This window comes from Stenella coeruleoalba, assembly GCF_951394435.1.
Source record: "Stenella coeruleoalba genome assembly, chromosome: 11".
Classification (NCBI taxonomy): Eukaryota; Metazoa; Chordata; class Mammalia; order Artiodactyla; family Delphinidae; genus Stenella; species Stenella coeruleoalba.
The window spans coordinates 86724608-86744425 of NC_137157.1; the positions used below are offsets into that span (position 1 = coordinate 86724608).

The window sequence follows — 19818 nt, forward strand, 5'->3', positions numbered from 1 at the left end:
ATCAAAACAGTAACTCAAACATATTTAGAAAACATTTTTGTTATGAGTAGAGAAAATTCTAATTCATGTTTTAATTATAAATTAATTTATAGTTAGAGAAACAATCCAAACTTACCTCATTTTTGTACTTAACTGTTGAGAAAGGCTTTGATCCTATCATGCCTATTAAAAAAATTGTAAAATATAACTACTTACACTAAACATATCTTCCTAAATCTACAGAAAAAAGGAACAATTTCATTTATTTTAAACAAAGTTTTTAGTTTCTAACCCCTCATTTGTTTTATGAATTTAAAACCCATTACATTGCTATACAGTAGAAATTAACACATTGTAAATCAACCACACTTCAATAAAATATATTTTAAAAACCTCAATACATTAAAAAATACAAACTGAAATATCTAATATAAACAAGAGTATGGGGAAATGGGTTTTCTCAAATACTACTGGTTTAAGTATGATTTGATATAATCTTTTAGGAGAGCAATTTGGCTGTGCATATCAAAATGAAAAATGTGCACTTATTTCTCATTTCCTAGAACCCATTAGTACTAGCAGGTGTGTTTATTATGTACACAGTAATGTTCGTTACATCATGGCTTATGAAAGAAAAACAAAAAACCCCACCTACCCACCCAACAACCTGGAAGCAACCTACATTGTTCATCAACACCGAAATGGATAAATTATAGTTCATCTACACAATGATTCTTACACAGCTGTTATTGTATTGTATTGTTAAGGAGAAAAAAACATATTGATGAAAAACAACATTTTCTGTTGTGGGGAAAAAACTCCCCAAACCAAAACACTGTGTGCATTTATAATTATAGACACAAAACAATGATTCATTTTTGTGTGAGTGTGGTTGGTCAAACTTTTGCTTTCTATATTATATATAAACTTGGGTACTGATTCAATATTACAAAGTGCCTGTTTTCTAATGTCAAAAATCCATTAAAATAACAAGAGAAATCCAATTCTATGTGTTATTCCATTTAGATATATTATTATGGTCAATAAGTGCAGAATAAAAGATGAAGCTAATGCACCTGTTTCTGCAGTGCCTCTCTGCTGTTTGTGTTTACTCAGTCCTTCCATGACATCCTGAATTCTCCAGAGTTCTTTCTGAAGTTGTGCACGCTGAATTCCTGCTGATTCAGTCTATCAGTAAAAATGGACAGACCACATACAGGGGGAAAAAATCATTAAATACAGTTATAAATTCCACTAATTATATACTTAAAAAATGAGAATTGCAGTGGATTAAGTTTTAAGAATATTTAATATGATCTGTGTGACCTTCTCAACTTTGCAATGTCAATGGCAAAGATAAAGGAAAAAAAGCAGAGAAACAGAAAAATTTAATATTTCACACACTATTTCATGTGTGTATGTGTGTGTAAAAATTTAATATTACACACACTATTTCACATCTTTTCAATACGCACTGTGTTGAGTTACTTACAATCCCAGGAAGGAATACTGATTAGATGGGACTAAAAATGCGGAACCCTCCCCCAAACCAAAACCAACAAAACAAAACAAAAACACAACAGATCAGAAACTCACAAATCCCAAATTAAACAAAACATTTTTAGGGGAAAAAAAGGAAAGTATTTTAGTCTCTTAAGTTCTAGAACATAGAGACATGCCAAAAAACAAAAAAAAGAAAGGGCAATTTGAAGAGTTTTTACTGATAGAGTTAAATATACTTGCAGGACAAATTTTCAGTTTTTGAAATTGATTATTGCCATTTTTACTCTATCCTAAAGTTATTTCTTTACTACCCTTGTTCATGTCCCTTAGGCTAAATACTCTAACTGAAGCCAAAATAAGATCATCTTAGTAAGATTCTAGTAAAACTCTAATGACTCTTATTGATAAATACAAAAATGATAAATATCATTTTTAGAATATAACTATAAAAGAAATAGGTAAATAAGTACGATAACTGTAACAGGTATGTCAGCCCTGAGATGTGAATACTGATAAAGACTTATAGGTAGGGAATATAAACTATAAAAATCAGATAATTGCACATATAGAATATGTATTACTTTTGCACTAATTTAAAAAATATACATATTTTTGTCTATCTGAAAGGTGTACAATAAAAATCTCATTTTTGTTTTATTTTGCGATTTCTCTGGTTACTAGTTACACTGATCAACTTTTCAAACACTTGTTAGCAATGTGAGTTAAATTTTCCATTAATTAAAACTACTCATGTTCTTTGTCTATTTTTCTAATGCATTGTTTCTCCAAATTAAAGAGTTCTTTGCAAATCTAGACAGTGACTTGTTGAATTTTTAGAGGTCAAAGATACTTCACTTCTTCCTAGTATGTCATTTTTCAAGTTTTCTATATTGTCTTCATTGTTTACTTATGTATTTAACAAACACTTATATATATAGTCTGTTTTATTTGCCTGGTTCTATTCTAAGTGCTTCAAAAGAAATCAACACATTTAACCATGATAATAACCCAACAGGGGTAGGTATTATTATTATTTTCATCTTACAGCTGTAGAAACTGAGGTACAAAGCTGTTATGTAACTGGCCTAAGGTTACATGCGCAATGCTACTTCTCATAAGGTGTGTTTCCTAGTTCTTTATTTTTTCAAAAAATGTCTAACTACTGTGGTCTTTATTATACCCTAAAAATATAGAATCATTTTGTTAATTTTTTCTGGAAATTTGGTTGGAATGGAATTGTGCTTATGGGAAGAATTTCCATTGTGATAACGTTAAATCAGGCCATCCGTGAACATAGTATAGCAATAATACCTCTCCTTTTATTCAGGTCTTCTCTTATGTCCTATAATATAGTAATTAAATTTTCATGATGAGCTTTTTTTTGTTAGGTTAAATCAGGATTGGCAAACTGCTTTGGCCCATGGCTTCTTTTTTATGGCCTGTGAGCTAAAAATAAGTTTTATAATCTTAAGGGGTTATTAAAAACCCCCAAACACCAAAGGTTTTGTGACAGAGCGTATATACCTGTAACATCTAAAATATTTAATATCTAGCCTTTCACAGAAAAAGTTTGTTGATCCCTTGGTTGAGGTTTAGATGTTTACCAATTTTTTCTATTATATTTAGTAACTTCAGTGTTCAGTACAGAAGTCACAACCACACATGGTTACTTAAATTCAGATAATTAAAAATTCAGTTCCTCAGTCACACTAGCAACCTTGCAAGTGCCCAACAGCTACACCTGGTTGGTGGTTACTATTTTGGACAGCACGCATAGAAGACAGTTGACATTCTATGAGTCAACCTTACTCTTTATTTGTTGTATTGATTTGTTGAGTCTACTGGGCTTCCAATGCAGATGACCAAATTTACATAGGGTCACAAGCATAAAGTGACTTTTATTATTTTCTTAAATATGTATTATTTCCATTCCTCAGGGCAACACTTTAAGACAGGTATTGTTATTTCAACTTTATAGATAAGAAAACAAACACCTGGAACTTCATTCCATATCTGCCTATTCACAAAACTGGATTCTTTATGCCAAATGGTGCTGCATCTTCCTCTATTCTAATAAAATAGCAGTCAAGACAATAGGCTAAATAACGGTTTGATAAATGAGAGGGATTTAATATAGAATGGATAAGATAATTTGACACTTCAGTGCTAAGTGACATAGTTAGCTAGGAGCACAGAACACTCTAGGGCTCACCATGTGCCCAATAGAATAAAGAACTTTTAAACAGTGAGGGATGGGCTACTTTGTGAGATCGTAAGATTCCTATCATTGAAAGTATTGAAACCCAGATGTTAGGTAGCCAATAATGCAAAAACTGTTAACGGTGTGCATGAAGCTAACAAGATGGGTTGTACAGTACCAGTCAAAGCCAGTTAAAACAATGTAAAAATATTATAATTCTGTACCTGAATTTCACCAAGGCGATCTAGCTGCTCTTGCATCTGGTTCCTGGTGAGAGTTACATCGTATTCTAACTTATCATATTCTCTCCATGCTCGTTCCAGTTCCTGAAATCAGAGCTTTAATTACTTTAAGGGAGAAAATGTGCTGGTGTGTTATTAATCCTGTAGTTTACAATGGACAACATAAAAAAATTTATAACTCATTTTCCTTTATTTTTTTCCTCTCTTTTTTGCTCAATTTAAGAAAAATTTACTGAGGAACTGAATTATTTATTATTGTGCTGCTGCTATACTCAAAATTACTAAAACACCCCCCAAAAAAACCCTAAACAACCAAAAAAACCCAAACAAACCCACCTCAACTATTTATTATTTATTCATTCATGACATCAAAATATTCAGTTGATTCTAATATCTAAAGAGTTTTATTTTGAGAAAATGTGTTTTTTTTTTAAGAAGATGTTCGGGGTAGGAGTTTATTAATTAATTAATTTATTTTTGCTGTGTTGGGTCTTCGTTTCTGTGCGAGGGCTTTCTCTAGTTGTCGCAAGTGGGGGCCACTCTTCATCGCGGTGCATGGGCCTCTCACTATCGCGGCCTCTCTTGTTGCGGAGCACAGGCTCCAGACGCGCAGGCTCAGTAGCTGTGGCTCACGGGCCTAGTTGCTCCATGGCATGTGGGAACCTCCCAGACCAGGGCTCGAACCCGTGTCCCCTGCATTAGCAGGCAGATTCTCAACCACTGCGCCACCAGGGAAGCCCAAAATGTGTTATTTTATTCATAGTAATACATTAAATTTTTCTTGAAAGCGATTTTTTTAAATGCAGAAGAGGCATAAATAAAGCACTTTCTTATCTGACATGGTTAAAATTTGTCCAGGAATAAAAATACTAAATAGGTTGTATTCTAGCATGTTGGATTTTCAATAACACCAGAAGCCTGACATGACTTCACTTAGAATAAATTTACAGTAATGTAATGAAGCTAATTCAGCTAACTAATCTAGTGAATTTTGTTCCTAGAGACTCAATAGAGGTACTACTCACCTATACTTTTCTCCTTTGGGGAAAAAGAACTACCCCCAAACCCTCAAATCACAGAGAAAACTTTCATACTTGATCCTTATCCACCTGTCATCTATTTAATATAGAATAATTCTACAAGTGCTCAAAAGTACATTGTCATGTCATTCTGCTTCAGGGAAGCTATTCCACAGGAGTGTACGTACTCTTCAGACATTTCAGAGAGTGTTATGAGGTCAAATTGATAAACTAAGGACAGGAACTATATTTGATCACTATTTTGTCACCAGTATCTAGCGTGGTGTTGGCACACATGACACAACCAACAAATGTTTACTGAATGCTGTTGTAAAATGAATTAGTAACTCTTGTCTAAGAACTTCCCTTGACCATAGATTTCTTGACTTGAATGGCTGTAAGCAAAGCTCCCCTGGGAAATGTTAGTTTAACAACAGCAGTAGTTTTGGGATAAGAAAAGAGGGTACTGAATGTAGAAGAGAGGTACTGAAAATCATCTTAACAGTTAAAAAAAAAATAAAGCAGCAATATTCAAGCTCCTAGAGGTTCTCTATTTTCTATATTCTGCAACTAGCTTACAATTGCTTAAAAACTTAGGCAATGAAAATTACCTTTAAAAATTAAAATGAGTGTTAAAATTTGGGCCATTTGGAATAACTGCTTTTTGAATTTAAGATGTCTCCTTATAAGGTTTTTAAAAAAATTAATTAATTTATGGCTGCGTTGGGTCTTCATTGCTGCCGGCGGGCTTTCTCTAATTGCGTTGAGCAGGGGGCTACTCTTTGCTGTGGTGCGCGGGCTTCTTATTGCGGTGGCTTCTCTTGTTGAGGACCACGGGCTTTAAGCGCACGGGCTTCAGTAGTTGTGGCACACGGGCTTAGTTGCTCCACGGCATGTGGGATCTTCCCGGACCAGGGCTCAAACCCGTGTCCCCTGTATTGGCAGGTGGATTCTTAACCACTGCACCACCAGGGAAGTCCATAAGCGGGTTTTACAATGGATTACGTTTTTTTTTTTTTTTTTTGCGTACACGGGCCTCTCACTGCCGTGGCCTCTTCCGCCGCAGAGCATAGGCTCCGGACGCACAGGCCCAGCGGCCACGGCTCACGGGCCTAGCCGCTCCGCGGCATGCGGGATCCTCCCGGACCGGGGCACGAACCCGTGTCCCCTGCATCGGCAGGCGGACCCTCAACCACTGCGCCACCAGGGAAGCCCTGGATTACGTTTTTTAAAAAAGCAGAGATAAACCACTGGAGATTTTTTTAATCATCTCTATATTATATAATTTAGGGAGTTATTATGCAGATTTCACAGTGCATTAAATTTTAAAAAGGCAAAGTGGTAAAGGACTAAAGATTTTAATCTCATTTATATTGTGTAAATATTACCCTCCTGACTTGGCTTCAGCAAACTGTTTTCACCTGAATCAATAAGGATATTGATCTCCTTCAAGAAAAATTGCCTGCAAAACGAAAGAAAAGAAAAAAAAAAAAAAGGGAATTCCCTGGCAGTCTAGTGGTTAGGATTCCACGCTTTCACTGCTGAGGACGCAGGTTCAATCCCGGGCTGGGGAACTAAGATCCTGCAAGCCATGCGGCGTGCCCAAAAAAGAAAAGAAAAATTGCTTCTAGCCATCTTCTAAACTGTAAGCACCACAAAAACTGCAAATTTAAATAGTGGGCCTTTGAAGGCTTCAGGGAGGGTAAAATGAGGATAACAGACCCAGTGGCAGCCCAGCAATGAAGTGAGATGGCATTGCCAGGCTGACACTGAGCTTCTTTTGTAGAAAAGTTCAAGGGGAGACCAAAGGTGCTGCAGACGCAACTAAATACAAGAACATTTTAGGATGGTGGAAATTCTTGTCTTTCTTACAGAAACACAGGAAAAATAGAGATTGAGAGGTAGAGGTTACTCTACCAATATTCTAGGGGTGAAGAAACACAATATACTTCCAATTTTCCTAACCTGGAAAGTCCTGCCATTGTACTGTACCAGTTGGCCTGAGTCCCATTATCCTGATGGGCCTGTTTCTGCCTTTACCCCTGGGCTCCTCCAGCATGATTATGGGAGGGTGGTAACACAAGTCAACGGGGACAGGAAGAAAAGAGGCAGCACTGGCATAACATCCGTCCTCCTAACACTTGGCTGAGTATTTCATTAAACAATTTAGTGGCTTATACAGTACAACGTTAAAATCTTTAAATATGAGATTACTCTTCTTTTTTGTCAAGAAGATAATATATAGGTGCACTAAGGCAATTAAAAGGGGTAACGACTTGCAAATATACAATTATCTTAAAATCACAGGCACAAGTCAGGAAACACAGCCGTGCTTTCAATAAAAACATGGACCTTCATGCCATACAGTTAAGAGAATGAGTTAAATCCTGCAATTTACAACCACGTGGATGAACCTCATAATGTTAAAAAAAGCCAAATAGTATATACTACGTGATTATACTAAGTTCAAAAACAGGCAAAGCTAGGGCTTCCCTGGTGGCGCAGTGGTTGAGAGTCCGCCTGCCGGTGCAGGGGACATGGGTTCATGCCCCGGTCCGGGAAGATCCCACGTGCCGCGGAGCGGCTGGGCCCATGAGCCACGGCCGCTGAGCCTGTGCGTCTGGAGCCTGTGCTCCGTAGCGGGAGAGGCCACGGCAGTGAGAGGCCCGCGTACCGCAAAAACAAAAACGAAAACAGAAAAACAGGCAAAGCTAATGTAGAGTTTAAAAGTCAGGCAGTGGTGTTTGGGGAGGAGCCATCACTGGGAGGGAAGTTTCTGGCACGTTAGTAGAATTCAGTGTCTTGCTACGGGTGTTAGCCATGTTTGCGCAGTTAAACCTGTGTACTTTTCCGAGAATGTGACCTACTATAACAAAGGTTTAAAAAAAAAAAATGTGTGTGTGCATGTGTGGAGTTGCTTGAGGGATGGCAGAAAACTTTTTAAAAATTTGACTTAGTCCAAGTTTAAGGCTTGGAACAAGTACATTCTAATAGTGGTTACTTCTTTATAGCCTGTACTGAGGCAAGACTCGGCCACCGCAGGGAAAAAAATAAACAAACTACAAGTAGGTTTGTAATCCTCAGAGGCAATGAAACCCCAGACTACCAAAAAGATGAGAGAGGATTTTTTAAAAATTTAATTAATTAATTTGTCTGCATTGGGTCTTCATTGCTGCACACGGGCTTTCTCTAGTTGTGGCGAGCGGGGGCCACTCTCCGCTGCGGTGGCTTCTCTTGTTGCGGAGCACGGGCTCTAGGTGTGCAGGCTTCAGTAGCTGCAGCACGCAGGCTCGGTAGTTGCGGCATGTGGCCTCGGTAGCTGCGGCACGTGGGCTCAGCAGTTGTGGCTCGTGGGCTCTAGAGCGCAGGCTCAGTAGTTGTGGCGCACGGGCTTAGCTGCTCCACGGCATGTGGATCTTCCCAGACCAGGGCTCGAACCCGTGTCCCCTGTACTAGCAGGCGGATTCTTGACCACTGAGCCACCAGGGAAGTCCCTGTTCTGTTTTCTATTTAAAAAATGAAGGGCGGCGTGAAGGAGGAAGTCTGGGGAGGCGCGGGAGCTGAGGGTCCGTGGGGCTGAGGGGACGCCATGTGCCGCCGGCACTGCACAGAGGACCCGACCCGTGCCCGGGGCCATGGGTAGCTATGCGCAGCAGCTGAACCAGCTGGGCGCGCAGAAGTTCTCAGCCCTGAAGGAAGTGCTCTTCCACTGCCTCACTGAGCCAGAAGAGATGGAAAGGTTTCTGGCTCAGCTCTCTGAATTTGCCACCACCAAGCAAATCAGCCCCGGCCCCGTCAGAAGCATCGTGAAGAGCCTCCTCCTGATTTCAAATGGTGCCTTGAAGAAGAGTCTCACAGCTGAGCAGGTCCAGGTTGATTTCATAACTCTGAGTCTCAGTGAAGAGAAAGTCACCTACTTTTCTGAAAAGTGGAAACAGAATGCTCCCACCCTTGCTCGATGGGCCACAGGTCAGACTCTGATGATTAACCAGCTTATAGATATGGAGTGGACATTTGGAGTGACGTCTGGGAGCAGAGAACTGGAAAAAGTGGGAAGTATGTTTTTACAATTAAAGTTGGTGGTTAAGAAAGGAAATCAAACGGAAAAATTTTTTTTCTTCTTTTTGCGGTACGTGGGCCTCTCACTGCTGTGGCCTCTCCCGTTGTGGAGCACAGGCTCCGGACGCGCAGGCTCAACGGCCATGGCTCACGGGCCCAGCCGCTCCGCGGCATGTGGGATCTTCCCGGACCAGGGCACGAACCCGTGTCCCCTGCATCGGCAGGCGGACTCTCAATCACTGCGCCACCAGGGAAGCCCCAAACGGAAAATTTATACATAGAATTAACCTTGCCTCAGTTCTACAGCTTCCTGCACGAGATGGAGCGAGTCAGAACCAGCATGGAGTGTTTCAGCTGATTTCTGTCCCCCTGCATCTCCACCTCGCCCCTCCCTGCCCCCTCCTCCTCCCCGGTGACTGCTCAGAGAGGCCGCTCGCTCCCAGGCCTGTGGCCGCTCCTTTGGGCCTGCTTGCCCCTTGGGAGCCCAGGTGCAAAGGTTTCTGAAAAACAAAGGATTAAGTACTTAAGAAGCCTGACAGGCTGGTCCTGAAGAGTCTTTGTTGAGGGACCCTCTACCACCTATCTCCCAGATCACCGTTCACATATTCAGAGAAGTGACTGCATCTCAGATGCAGGGGAGGAAATAAGTTGAGTCACCTTCCTTTCCAAGTTCCAGAGTAAATAAATGGTCTATCGCTCTATGCACGGAGGACCTTCCCCCGCAAAAGAACAAGGAAGGGCTTGCTTATGGCTGAGGAAGAGGCGGACTCCGTGAATGACACACGGGGGAGCCCCCAACAGTGTTTGTATGTTTGTGGTGGTGGTGCTTTGTTGATCAGTCTTTAGTGGACACCTGTGTAAGAATACATGCTGAGTCTGCTCTGAAAAAAACTGAGGCTTCACTTCAGGTTTTGCCCTGTTGTGTGTAATGAGGTGGGCCTTCTGAGGCTATTTCAGCTTGTTTTGGTTCAAGCTGACTTTCTCTGGTGGTCAGAAGAATAAAAAAGGTTCTGAAGAAAAAAAAAAATGGAGCATAAGGCTTTGGTAAGGAATTGGCAGTAGATTTTCTGTTTCAAAATAGAGACGAGGCAATAATATAGATATGTGACTATTAGCTTCTTAAGCGCCAACTCTTCGATTTTAAATATTACAGATTAATGTCCACTGCTAAACCTTGGATAATTAAAATACTGCGCTATGTAAATTTACTGTTATGTTTTGGGGATTAGGCACAAAAAATATTAATTTTGGCCACTACCACTCAACAATAACAATTCTGTCAACTGGGTATTAGAAGCAGTTGATTTTTGAGATCAGTCAAGATAAAGTCAATCTGATTTCGTTTTTACCTTCAGGATGTAGAAATTTCTTGCCATAGATTTTTAAGAATGTGTTTAGTACTTTGAATAATTTTTTTAAAAAAAGAATGCCTTTTATGATTTTATACTTGCCTTACTACATAACTGCATCTCAAATAAAAATCACTATTTACTAAGCACATATCTTGCTATACTATCTAATAATGACTACTATATTGGCTTTTAAATATTTATTTATTTATTTGGCCACGCTGCGCGGCTTGCAGGATTTTGGTTCCCCTCACCAGGGATAAAACCTGGGCTCCCTGCAGTGGAAGCGTGGAGTCCTAACCACTGGACCACAAGGGAATTCCCCAATACTGGCTTTTTTAAACCAAAAAAGATGTTGCAAGGGACCAAATTCAAACGGTATAAAATGAGGTTCAACTAAATCAGGCATGGTTATAGAGCCACCTTTATTTTAAATTTCTAGTTTATGATAACAATTATAGTCATCTGTTTTGACTACTTATAATCTTTAACTCATTGGCTAAATATAATCATTAACTCATATATTTAGTTTCTCTTCTAATCTTCTCTTTGAAACAAAACAATATTCCATCTCAAAGAAAGTCGTTACTTTTTACTGTACAAATTGAAGATATAATAAATTTTTATACTTATAAAAGTAGAAAGGGCTTCCCTGGTGGCGCAGTGGTTAAGAATCCTCCTGCCAATGCAGGGGACACGGGTTTGAGCTGTGGTCCGGGAAGATCCCACATGCTGCAGAGCAACTAAGCCGCTGCGCCACAACTACTGAGCCAGCGCTCTAGAGCCCGCAAACCACAACTACTGAGCCCATGCGCCACAACTACTGAAGCCCGTGTGCCTAGAACCCGTGCTCCGCAACAAGAGAAGCCACTGCAATGAGAAACCCACACACCCCAACGAAGAGTAGCTGCCACTCGCCACAACTAGAGAAAGCCCACGCGCAGCAACAAAGACCCAACGCAGCCAAAAATAAAATAAATTTTTAAAAAGTAGAAAAATTAGAATACAGGATAAGATGAAAAAAAAGACCTATTATTATGCTACCCTTTTGTTAGCATTTTTGTGAATTTTCTTTTAACCTTTCGCAGACATACACAATGGCATTTCCAAATATAAACAAAAGTAGCCCACTAGCACCCTAATTCAATAGTTATCAATACGTGGCCAATTTGGTTTCATCTACAGCATTCATTTTCTATCCCTGTGAGATTATTTGAAAGCAAACACCAGCCATCATATCATTTCATTTATAAATCAGTATGCATTTCTAAAGAAAAGAAATGAAAATAACAGGCAAATTCTTACTTATTTAAATCATTAATATGTATTCCTCTAAAAAATATTAAAAAAAATATATATATATATTTGTGGTGGCACCGCAAGGCTTGTGGGATCTTAGTTTCCCAACCTGGGATAGAACCTGGGGCCCCAGCAGTGAGAGTGCCAAGTCCTAACCACTGGATTGCCAGGGAATTTCCTAAAAAATATTTTTAACTATAATGATTTCCCTACACCCCCCTCTTTATTCCCTTGCTACTTATTTGTTGAAGAGAATGGGTCACTTGTTCTGTAGAATTTCTCCGAGGCTAGATTTTGTTAATTGAATTCCTGTGGTATTGCTTAGTTTGCTCTTCTGTTTCCTGTATTTCCTATAAACTCCTAGTTGGATATTGAGGCTTGCTGAGATTCACATTTGATTTTCCAAACCTCACAAGTGTTGCTGGGTACTTTCCACTGCAGCACATCAGGAGGTGTATCACACCTGACTGTCTCTATTTCTGGGAATGCAGTATTGTGATCATGAAATGACCAGGGTATTTAAAAACTATCTTGAAATCTTTCAGAGTGTATTCGTGACAATTCATAGATGTCAACAGATCTTCTGTAAAAAAAAAAAAAACACACTTTGCTGTCACCATAATTCTCAGTAGCTCTTTGTTTCACTGAGGATGAGAATATGAAAACATTTAATGTGCAAGCTTCTCCTCAAGGAGGTTCATTTGTCCTCCTCCCTTGCCCCTTTAAGTTTATCCATTCTAGTCTAAAATCTCCATTTACTCATGGCCCTCCCATGCAGAAGCCGGTTTAAAACATAAATAAGTTTAATGGAAGTCTATACATAATGCTTATTCACTATGTAACCCTGGGCAATCTCTCTGTGCTTCAGTTTTCCATTTTTAACATAGTAATAATAGTACCCTTGTCAAAGGGTTATTATGTGGCTTAAGTACATGTAAAAGCATTTATAATGGAACCTGGCACTCAATAAACTCCAGAAATATTCACAGTATTTACTATTATTTCATATATTGGTCCTATTCTGCAGTAGATAAATGCATAAGCCATCTACCAGCCATTCGGGATGACTGGGGGCCTTTATACTTGTTTTCTGATATCTGAAAGTCCAATTTTAATTAATTAACTAATTAATTATTTTGGTGCCAAAACCAGGATTGAACTATGAAATCCCAAGTTGAGATTTCTGAGTAAGAGAATCTAGATTTGATTCCAAGTTTCAGAAAGTACAAATTAGTGACCACACAGACAGTGAAGTGGAATAGAAAGTACAGAAGCCCTAGAATTTAAAAAGTCCTTGATTTAGGTGTTGACTTTTTCGTATTGGCTATGTCACTTTCGCAAGTCATTTAACCTCTATGAACCTGAGTTTCTTCTTCATCTGTGCAATGGAGGTAATAAAAATGAAAATAAAATGGAGATAATAATTATATCTATTTTGCAAAGCATTTGCTTAAGGACCAAACCAGACAATATATGTACAAAATATAGAAATACAAATATATTTTATTGGATGAGCCCCACATTCTCATCTAAGACATGTGCATGGCGTCTGCTTTACCTGGCTCCTTGAATTGTCGGAAAGAATAAAAGCAGCACCTGTTAAGCGGATAAAGCATGAGGATATTTCTCTTACAGTTAGAGACAAGGCCTAATGTAAACTCCCCAAGAGAGGTGACTGCAGCAGATGTTTATGCCCTCTGCCCACCTGATTTCAAGAAACTGTGGTTCAGCTCCACGTGTGCCAGCGTTCGTGGTCAATTAGCTAAGGCGGATTGGAAATGTGGGTGAATTAAGAACCCCGGGGCAACTTCGACCAAGGAGTGATAGATACCCTAGCCTCTCCGCCTCTCAGCGGAAAATTCGGAAACATTCTCATGTTCAAACATTCTCAGCTCATGTCCTCAGACAGTCCCCTGAGGGTCACCCACAGCGGTGACCAACTCAGAAATGAAACCTCTATTGGCTTTTCTCCCTCCCTGTCTCATTCTCCACACTCCCTCCCTCACTTCAGCTTCCTGTAATCGCTCCCAAATAAACTTTCTGAGCCCAGGTCCTCATCCCAGGCTCTGCTTTCAGAAGAAAACCTAAGCAAAGACAGCAACACATTGAAAACTTTCAAGGTATAACTGACTGCTATAAAAATTTTTCTCACTAATCAGGCTTAGGTTAAAAAGAAGTAGAATAAAATTTAAAAAATTAAAATGAAAGAAAGAAAAAAAGAAGTAGAGGCCAGGAGAGCACACAAAGTCATTATATGCTTAAAGCATGTGTGTGTCTGGTGGGTGGGGCTTAGGGAGAGGAGATGCTGCATCAGGAATTAAATCAAGGACTTCCCTGGTGGCACATTGGTTAAGAATCCGGCTGCCAATGCAGGGACAAGGGTTCAATCTCTGGTCCAGGAAGATCCCACATGCTGCGGAGCAACTAAGCCTGTGCGCCGCAACTACTGAGACTGTGCTCTAGAGCCTGCGAGCCACAACTACTGAAGCCCGCGCATCTAGAGCCCGCGCTGTGCGACAAGAGAAGCCACCGCAATGAGAAGCCTGCACACCACAACAAAGGGTAGCCCCTGCTCGCCACAACTAGAGAAAGCCCGGTGCAGCAACAAAGACCCAATGCAGCCAAAAATAAAATAAATAAATAAATTTTAAAAAAAAAGAATTAAATCAAACACAAAGGGAACACTGCTTTACATGTTTACCTTGTGTTAATCCTAGTTTTAATACCTCAGTGGCCGACCAGGTGAGGAGAAGATGTTCTCAGAATCAAGGCTTTGATCTATGGAGGCCTTAATGTTATACCTCTTATGTTGTATCTTTTATAACTCAAGGCTTGGATTTGAACCAAGGCCCCAAATCAACTGTGAAAGAATCAGAGGAATCCTTTGGGATTCTGCTGGCATAAATGTAGTTCAAATTTATGTCTAATCAACATCCATTGAGTGCCAACCATATGTCCAGTATGTTGTTATAAACACACCATTTATAGCCTTAAGCTACAAAATGAGTATGTTTACATAAAGGCACAAATAACATGCTTTGTATTCTATGCATTAAAACATGTCTTAGAAGAACATATTGAGGGTTTGTAATGACCACTGAATAATGCTAAAGGCAAAGGCAAAGAAATAATGCTAAAGGCAAAGAAAAAAAACCCCAGGAAAGTGATTATATGGGATAACAACCAGAAAATGAGATACTCAAACATAATTAATTTCTTTGAACATATTCTGATAAAACTTCCATCACAACTGGAGTTACCTTGGGATGGAGCAAATTCTAAGCCTACTAATCAGATTTAAGTTATGAAACCTATTTGGTAAGGGAAGAAGTAACAGTTTAGTGGAACATTGTACATCCCTAGAACTTTCCATAACAGACATGGCATCATGAAATAGTTTCTAACTTAATTTTGATTTGACTCAGGTTGTCACAGGGATACTGAGCTTTTCATTAGCTCGGAACTGACAGCTTAACCCCTCTTCCCCTTTCTTATCTCATAATCCGCATCCTCTATTTCAGTCAGCCAGTCAGTTCTATTTTTTGCTTCTCCAAACATATCCTGCACATTCTCATCTCTGGGCTATGGTTCAGAGCATTTTGTCCTGTGTGGACTTCCTCTTTCTTCCAAATCTTACCCATCACTGACGAACTAAATGACTTCTCGCTTGCAGACAACATTTTAGGTTCATATAGTTTCTCTATGATGATATTATAAAAAGCCATGTAGATCTAAGTCTTCAGGACTATGGTTAGAAGACCTGCATTTGACCTCTGGGCATTGCATTTATTTGCTTTGTAATGTTGGGTAAGTCATTCAGTTCAATCATTCATCACATTTTTTTGGGGGGGGCTGGGTTGGGTCTTTGTTGCTGTGTGTGGGCTTTAGTTGTGGTGAGCGGGGGCCACTCTTCATTGCAGTGCACGGGCTTCTCGTTGCGGTGGCTTCTCTTGTTGCGGAGCATGGGCTCTAGGCGCACAGGCTTCAGTAGCTGCAGCACACAGGATCAGTAGTTGCGACATGCGGGCTCAGTAGTTGTGGTAAATGGGATTAGTTGCTCCCTGGCATGTGGGATCTTCCCGGACCAGGGATGGAATCCACGTCCCCTGCATTGGCAGGCGGATTCTTAACCACTGCGCCAACAGGGAAGTTCCAATAATAGTATATTTTTTTAAAAAGAATAAGTATATTAAATATAAGGTACTTAAGAGGCACAAAAACCAAATTTTGATTTATATAAAACCATGGCATATTCCTTTAAAAACAGTTCATGTTTGGAATGTGAATTTAGTGTTTAGAATTGAAGTCATGTTGAGATTCTGGTGGCTTCGCAGTTGGAAAGACCTCTCTTAGTTAAGCTATACTGTCTGTGGACTTTCTTAAAAGGTAGCTGCCCCCTAAACAGCCCACTGAAGGTACAGACAAGGATGTGTTAGCAGTTTTCTATAACAGGTGGTTTTTTCCCCTTTCAAAGGGCTGCTTGGGCGGGTGCTCTTACTGTCTTTAGAAATGATGACATCACAGGATCTAAAGTAGACTGTTTAAACTCATAAAACACTCAATTTATATACTCTAAGTAAGACTTTTATTTTATTTTTATTTATTTATTTTTTCTGCGGTACGCGGGCCTCTCACTGTTGTGGCCTCTCCCGCTGCGGAGCACAGGCTCCGGACGCGCAGGCCCAGCGGCCATGGCTCACGGGCCCAGCCGCTCCGCAGCATGTGGGATCTTCCCGGACCAGGGCACGAACCCGTGTCCCCTGCATCAGCAGGTGGACTCTCAACCACTGCGCCACCAGGGAAGCCCTAAGTAAGACTTTTAGATTTGGTAATCCGAAGAGACTCTTTATCAAGTAACTTGACTATGGGTTAAAAGATTCTGCTAATTATATTTCTCACTCAAAACTATCATCTAAACTTAGATCACACTGTAGCTATAAAATGGTAATGTTGACAGCATCTTAAAAGCATTTCACAGGAGCCTATAATTGAAATGGGTGGTTAAATGAATCCAATTACTACCTTCCAAAAATTATTATAATAAAACATTTATTTTCTTAACACAATAAATTTTAACATTCTTAAGAACTTTTCATTTTCATAATATATAACCAGGTGTATTTATCTTCTCTGTAAAACTATTTCACAAAGAACAAAAGCCCCACTAATTAAAAAAACAAAGACCACCCTTTGTTTTTGTTATTATTAACTAATAACAAATTAAATTTTTGTTATAATAAAGAAAAATCCTAAAGAAAGCCCACTTAAATAGAGATATAAATAAATAGAAAAAAAAAAAGAACTACGTAACATTCCAGTGACTCTCACTAGGACAGAAAATCTGCTACTTACGGCAGTGGCTCGAGAGAGTTCTCGACATGTGCTAAGCAGTCCATTTTGTAAATCGTCCCTCTGTAACACCACGGTCTGAATGGCTGCTGGGTTATCTGCATTCATTTCTATCTCTTGGCTGGCTGACAGCAAAGCTTGCTCAAGCGTGTACTATTATAATAAAAATGATTACACTTAATATTCTGCATCATCGAATTAATTCTTTTTTACTTTAGTTATCAGTGTCCTGATAATAGTGATATAAAGTAACATCAATTGTAGATAATAAACATAATTGTCCTACTTTCTCCTTGTGGAGCTGCTGAAGTTTCTCTTCCAGAGCATGTACCACTTTATCTTGCTCGCATAATCGGCTTAACTTGACCTAGGTTACAAGAGAAGACATCTTTTGTTAGCAATTTTTAATTTTCCCTGTAATTGGATTTAGGCATAATAAAAAAAACACATTTAAAACAGCCATGGAATAGCTAATTAGGTCAGTCTTTATTTCAATCAGTAAAATAAAAACTAAAGTATAGCCTTTAAAGATAGAATGCTTAAAAAATGCATATAGAGTGAAAAAGCATTTCAACCATACTATTTAACCTACATAATTCAAAAGATTCTTAGTAATCAGGCAGTCTCATATAACTTTAATGAATCATTTTAATGTGGTTAAGATATTTTCTCTACAAACTGCTGGATAGGTTAAGTAACTTATGCAGTCCTTAATTAGAACACAGACTGGATTCTGTTTTTATATTTTTAAAATTATGTTCTTATGTTCTTCAGAAAAATCGCTTCTAACTAAAAACATTGCTAATGGAGAAAAATCACTTTCAATAGTTTTAATGTTTTAAATTCTTGGTAATACCCCAATTTATTAAATTATAAAAATATGAGCGGGTACTTTAATAAAATTTCAATCCCGCAATAAACCAGTTCACTGCATGTCTGAAAATAAAAACCCTGGACAAACTGTAACTATGTCCCAAACGTTACTGCATAATGATAAGAAAGCAAGAAATTTGAGATTCCACTTTCTTTGCCATTTATCCATTAAAGTAACCACCTTGGGCTTCCCTGGTGGTGCAGTGGTTGAGAGTCTGCCTGCCGAAGCAGGGGACACGGGTTCGTGCCCCGGTCCGGGAAGATCCCACATGCCGCTGAGCGGCTGGGCCCGTGAGCCATGGCCGCTGGGCCTGCGCGTCCGGAGCCTGTGCTCCGCAACGGAGAGGCCACAACAGTGAGAGGCCCGCGTACCGCAAAAAAAAAAAAAAAAAAGTAACCACCTTAACTTTGTTAGACAACACAACTCAAGCTACATCAGATGGGATACAACTGAAATGAGAAGGAGGTACAATTCAATGGAATAAAACCAGGGGAAAGGAGGGAAGAATGAGATATAAATAGGGACGTCAGTGATGTAAAATATGATTAATAACAATAACAAAGGATGCAGTGACAGAATTTCTTGAGGCTAATACTTTCTCTAGATGACAGACAATTTTACTTTGTCTCCAATCCTGCATAATTTTATATAAGAAATAGTCTTTACTTTCATTTAAATGATTCTAAATTATGTTCAGCTGCTACGGGCGTGGGGTGGGCAGGGAATAAATCAGGAAGTGAGGATTTAATTGGCGCAAAAGAAGAAAACGTTACTTATTTGATGTCATTTTGGACAGCAGGAGAGGAAGAGGAAATTTTTTGTCATGCTTAGTTCCAGTGTTTTGCCAGAGAGTATGACAGAGCATTGATAATATATCGCATGCTAATACGTACATCAATATCTACTTCTTCAGGTCTGTATTTGTATAATGTGCCTCTACATTCATCCTGTGACAGCTATAAGGGAAAATGTCATAGAACAACTTTAAAAATAATTTTAAAAATACACATTTAATTAGCTTATAGTTAATATTTTAGATTTATATAACAGTAACAAAAATGGGTTTTTAATGATTCTTATACTTTTAGAAGTTTAATTCAAACACAGATCATTACAAAACTAGAAAATTATTTAACAGTGATACAATATGCAAGATACATAAGAATGATGTTAACTTAGGCTTGTCAAACAAAATAATAAGCTGGCCAAACAAAATCATACAGCACCTTACATTTTCCATTTGCGAGACACACATTATTTAAATGAAAAATTGACAAATACAATCGTAGCAACTGTGTTGAATCAAATTTTGAATCAGGCATATTTCAACAGTCAAAACCGTACCTTCACGGTATACACATAATCACACAACTGTGTATGTGTACACTCAGATGCCAACACATCTTAGTACAATATTATTAACAAAACCTATAACACGTTGTATACATATACATAATATATAAACACACATACACAATATAGACTTATCTTGTTCCTCTGTCTTAAGAACTAAAAGATAATGGAAGAAAAGGATGGGTTTAATCGAAAAGGGGTAAAGCACTCAAAAACCTCTTAAAACTAAAAGCCTACGTTATAAACTATGGACAGTCAAATTGCATAAAAAGTTGGTTATGTGTTTGCTGACACCATTTGCTTCATTATATTGTAGTGAATTATTATTCAGTGTATTTAAACATCCTTTTTTCAGCTTCTTCCAAATATCTTTTGGTCAAGCAAATCCTCATTTCTGATGGTGTTTACCAAGATTTCAATAAGCCATCCCAATCAGTTATACCCCAGGTCACATCATAGCGCCTCTGCAGGCAAAACTGCACTATCTCTCTTGTCTTTTAACTTTATATTGTCTGCTAGACAGTAACAAAAACATAGTAGGAAAATGTAATTGGGGCTCATTGCATGTTTGCTAAATGGTATACTTTTTCTC

At 38.8% G+C, this 19818-nt stretch overlaps 1 protein-coding gene and 1 pseudogene across 5 annotated transcripts in view; one reads left to right on the forward strand and one right to left on the reverse strand.

Moving 5' to 3' along the window:
• PLEKHA5 (pleckstrin homology domain containing A5) overlaps positions 1–19818 on the reverse strand; it is a 239049-nt gene that overhangs the window by 18664 nt on the left and 200567 nt on the right. For 3 of the 4 annotated variants that reach the window (XM_079938220.1, XM_079938218.1, XM_079938219.1), the window contains exons 13-18: positions 18767–18829; positions 17286–17366; positions 17003–17152; positions 3907–4008; positions 1056–1167; positions 116–162 (exon numbers count right to left, since the gene is read on the reverse strand). In XM_079938220.1, the coding sequence (XP_079794346.1) occupies positions 116–162; positions 1056–1167; positions 3907–4008; positions 17003–17152; positions 17286–17366; positions 18767–18829 (555 nt within the window). Of the gene's footprint in view, positions 1–115; positions 163–1055; positions 1168–3906; positions 4009–17002; positions 17153–17285; positions 17367–18766; positions 18830–19346; positions 19383–19818 lie in introns of all 4 variants that reach the window. The other variant, XM_079938222.1, reaches the window with a different exon arrangement.
• Positions 8533–9678, forward strand: LOC307194337 (COMM domain-containing protein 7-like; annotated as a pseudogene). Its single transcript has 2 exons — positions 8533–9037; positions 9259–9678. The product of its transcript is annotated as a COMM domain-containing protein 7-like (transcript).